Source organism: Parus major, chromosome 1A (assembly GCF_001522545.3).
Source record: "Parus major isolate Abel chromosome 1A, Parus_major1.1, whole genome shotgun sequence".
Taxonomy (NCBI): Eukaryota; Metazoa; Chordata; class Aves; order Passeriformes; family Paridae; genus Parus; species Parus major.
In genome coordinates, this window is record NC_031773.1 from 66,826 (window position 1) to 69,242 (window position 2,417).

General features: G+C 37.3%; 1 protein-coding gene across 2 annotated transcripts in view; it reads left to right on the forward strand.

The window, feature by feature from the left end:
• The window catches only part of TMEM209 (transmembrane protein 209), a 10,006-nt gene extending 8,041 nt beyond the window's left edge, over nt 1-1,965 (forward strand). For both annotated transcript variants that reach the window (XM_015627624.3, XM_015627625.3), the window contains exons 14-15: nt 662-735; nt 878-1,965. In XM_015627624.3, the coding sequence (XP_015483110.1) occupies nt 662-735; nt 878-932 (129 nt within the window). In that variant the 3' untranslated portion in view covers nt 933-1,965. The remainder of the gene's footprint in view (nt 1-661; nt 736-877) is intronic.
• Nucleotides 1,966-2,417: the final 452 nt, after the last annotated feature.

Genomic DNA, 2,417 nt, shown 5'->3' on the forward strand with positions numbered 1-2,417 from the left:
ATATATTATATCATGTATTTATATAAATTAAGTATATTTATGTTATATATTATATAAATTTATATAAATTATATATATTATATAATATCTATATATATAAATTATATATATTTATACATAATATATATTTATATATTTTATCTATTATTTATTAAATTTATCTATTTAATTTATCTATTAAATCTAATTAAATCTATTTAGGAGACAGGAATTCCTAAGCAAGAGCTTCCTCTCAGTAATTTTTTGCCAATTTCTTGTAAAACCCCAAATCACAATCCCTGGTGGGTGATGTCACCTCTTCAGGCCAGTGCAAATCTCCAAACTGGGAAAATTCTGAGATTGTTTTAAATTATTTTAATTTCTAAATCTTGTTTCTTTCTGTGGCTCCAGGGCAGGAACAACATGTTCCCCAAATTCTGAGATTGTTTTTAATTATTTTAAATGATTTTAATTTCTAAATCCTTTTTTGTTTCTGTGGCTCCAGGGCAGGAACAACATGTTCCCCAAATTCTGAGATTGTTTTAAATTATTTTAATTTCTAAATCTTGTTTCTTTCTGTGGCTCCAGGGCAGGAACAACATGTTCCCAAAATTCTGAGATTGTTTTAAATTGTTTTAAATTATTTTAATTTCTAAATCCTTTTTTGTTTCTGTGGCTCCAGGGCAGGAACAACATGTTCCACACCTTGCTGATGTTCCTGTACATCATAAAAACCAAGGAATCTGGGATGTTGGGGTAGGTATCCCATGGGAACAAGGTGAGAGTGGTGTCACACCCAAACCACCGCAGCTGGGGTGATAATTAACATTAATTAAAATCAAATTAACAGCAGCTTTTTAATAAAAATGTCTAATTCTGATTCCTTTGGGTTTTGCAGGCGTGTAAATCTGGGTTTATCAGGAGTCAACATCCTGTGGATCTTTGGGGAATAACAGGACACAGCTCCAGAGGTGAACTTGGACTTAAACAGGATCAATTTAAGCTCAGCTTTGTGGGCAGAGGAAGGAAGTGTCTGTAATTCCCATCTGGATTTTGTCAAGGAATTCCACAGAATATTTCACCATGGAAATGCTGCTGGGAATGAGCTCCAGGCAGGAATTCTCTTTCCTGCTCCTCACCTCAACCTGTTTAAACTGAGCTTTACTGAGCTCAGACTAAACCAAACCAAGGCTGTGCCCAGCTGAGAGCACTCAGAAGGACAAAACAACTTGGACAACTTCAGCAGCCAAGAAATTCCAAATCTGGAAGCTCAGACTCAGTTTTCTTTCATTTTATTCCGCGTGATAAAAACCAATTAATTTTATCGCTGATTATTGGTGTGATTGTGATTTCCAACCCCTGCAGCTGAAAAAGAAGGACAAAAATCACCTTTGGCTTGCTGAGTTCAGCAAATAAGAATTTTGCTTATCTTTTCAATTTTTATTTTCATTTTTTTTTGTACAAAATTTTGTGAGTTCTGAACTCCCCAGGTACCTTCACTGCCACCAACTCTCACCTGTTGAATTTTTAATTTTCCTTCATTTTTTTTCACTAATCACCACCTAATTTGGGAGCTTTATGCACCTCAGTGGGAAACCAGGCTCTACACACCCACAGGATTTTGGGAATGTACATTTTTTTTTTAGGTAAAAGCACTTGGATTTGCTTCAAAGAAAAGATGGATCAATATTTATCAAATTTCTCTAAGGGGCACGGGGAGAATTTGTTGTAAATTCTGATAAATGAGTATTTTAGAAATGTACTGTATTTTTTTTTTTGGAATGGAATCATTGTATTTTTTTTTACTGATGGGAGGGAAAGAGGAATTTTTGGAACTTTGCTGTTTTTTTGGTGTTAACTGACTGGTTTTGGTGACTCCATCTCTCTTCCCTGGGGGACCTGGGGTTTTTTTCCAACTGGTAACAAAATGGCTCATTTGGTTCTTGGTTAAATTAATTAAATTAGTTTGGTTTTTTTTAATCAAAACACTTTTTGGGGTTTTTCTTGCCTTTAGCATCACCACATCCATCCATGTAGGAAATTGGAACATTCAGTAACCAGATTTATCTGGGTTTTACCCCAAAATTCCCCCCTCAGGACAGCACAGCCCCCTGAGCTCTGTCAGTCTCGTGTTCTAAAAACTTGGAAGTGCAGAAATCTCTTCTTTCACCAAAAATTTGGGATCCTTAGGAAAAGCCCATCCCATAGGGCACCTTTGGGTGCTCTGGGCTCTGCAGCCCCAGGACCCTGAATGGTTTTGGGGTTCCCAGAACCCCGTATCCCTCTGTGCTCCCGGGATCCCACTGGAGCCTTGTGCACCCCAATAGATCCCACACCCCAAGAGATCCCATCCCAAATAGATCCCGCCCCAAATAGATCACACACCCCAATAGATCCCACACCTCAATAGATCCCATACCCCAAGAGATCATACCCTG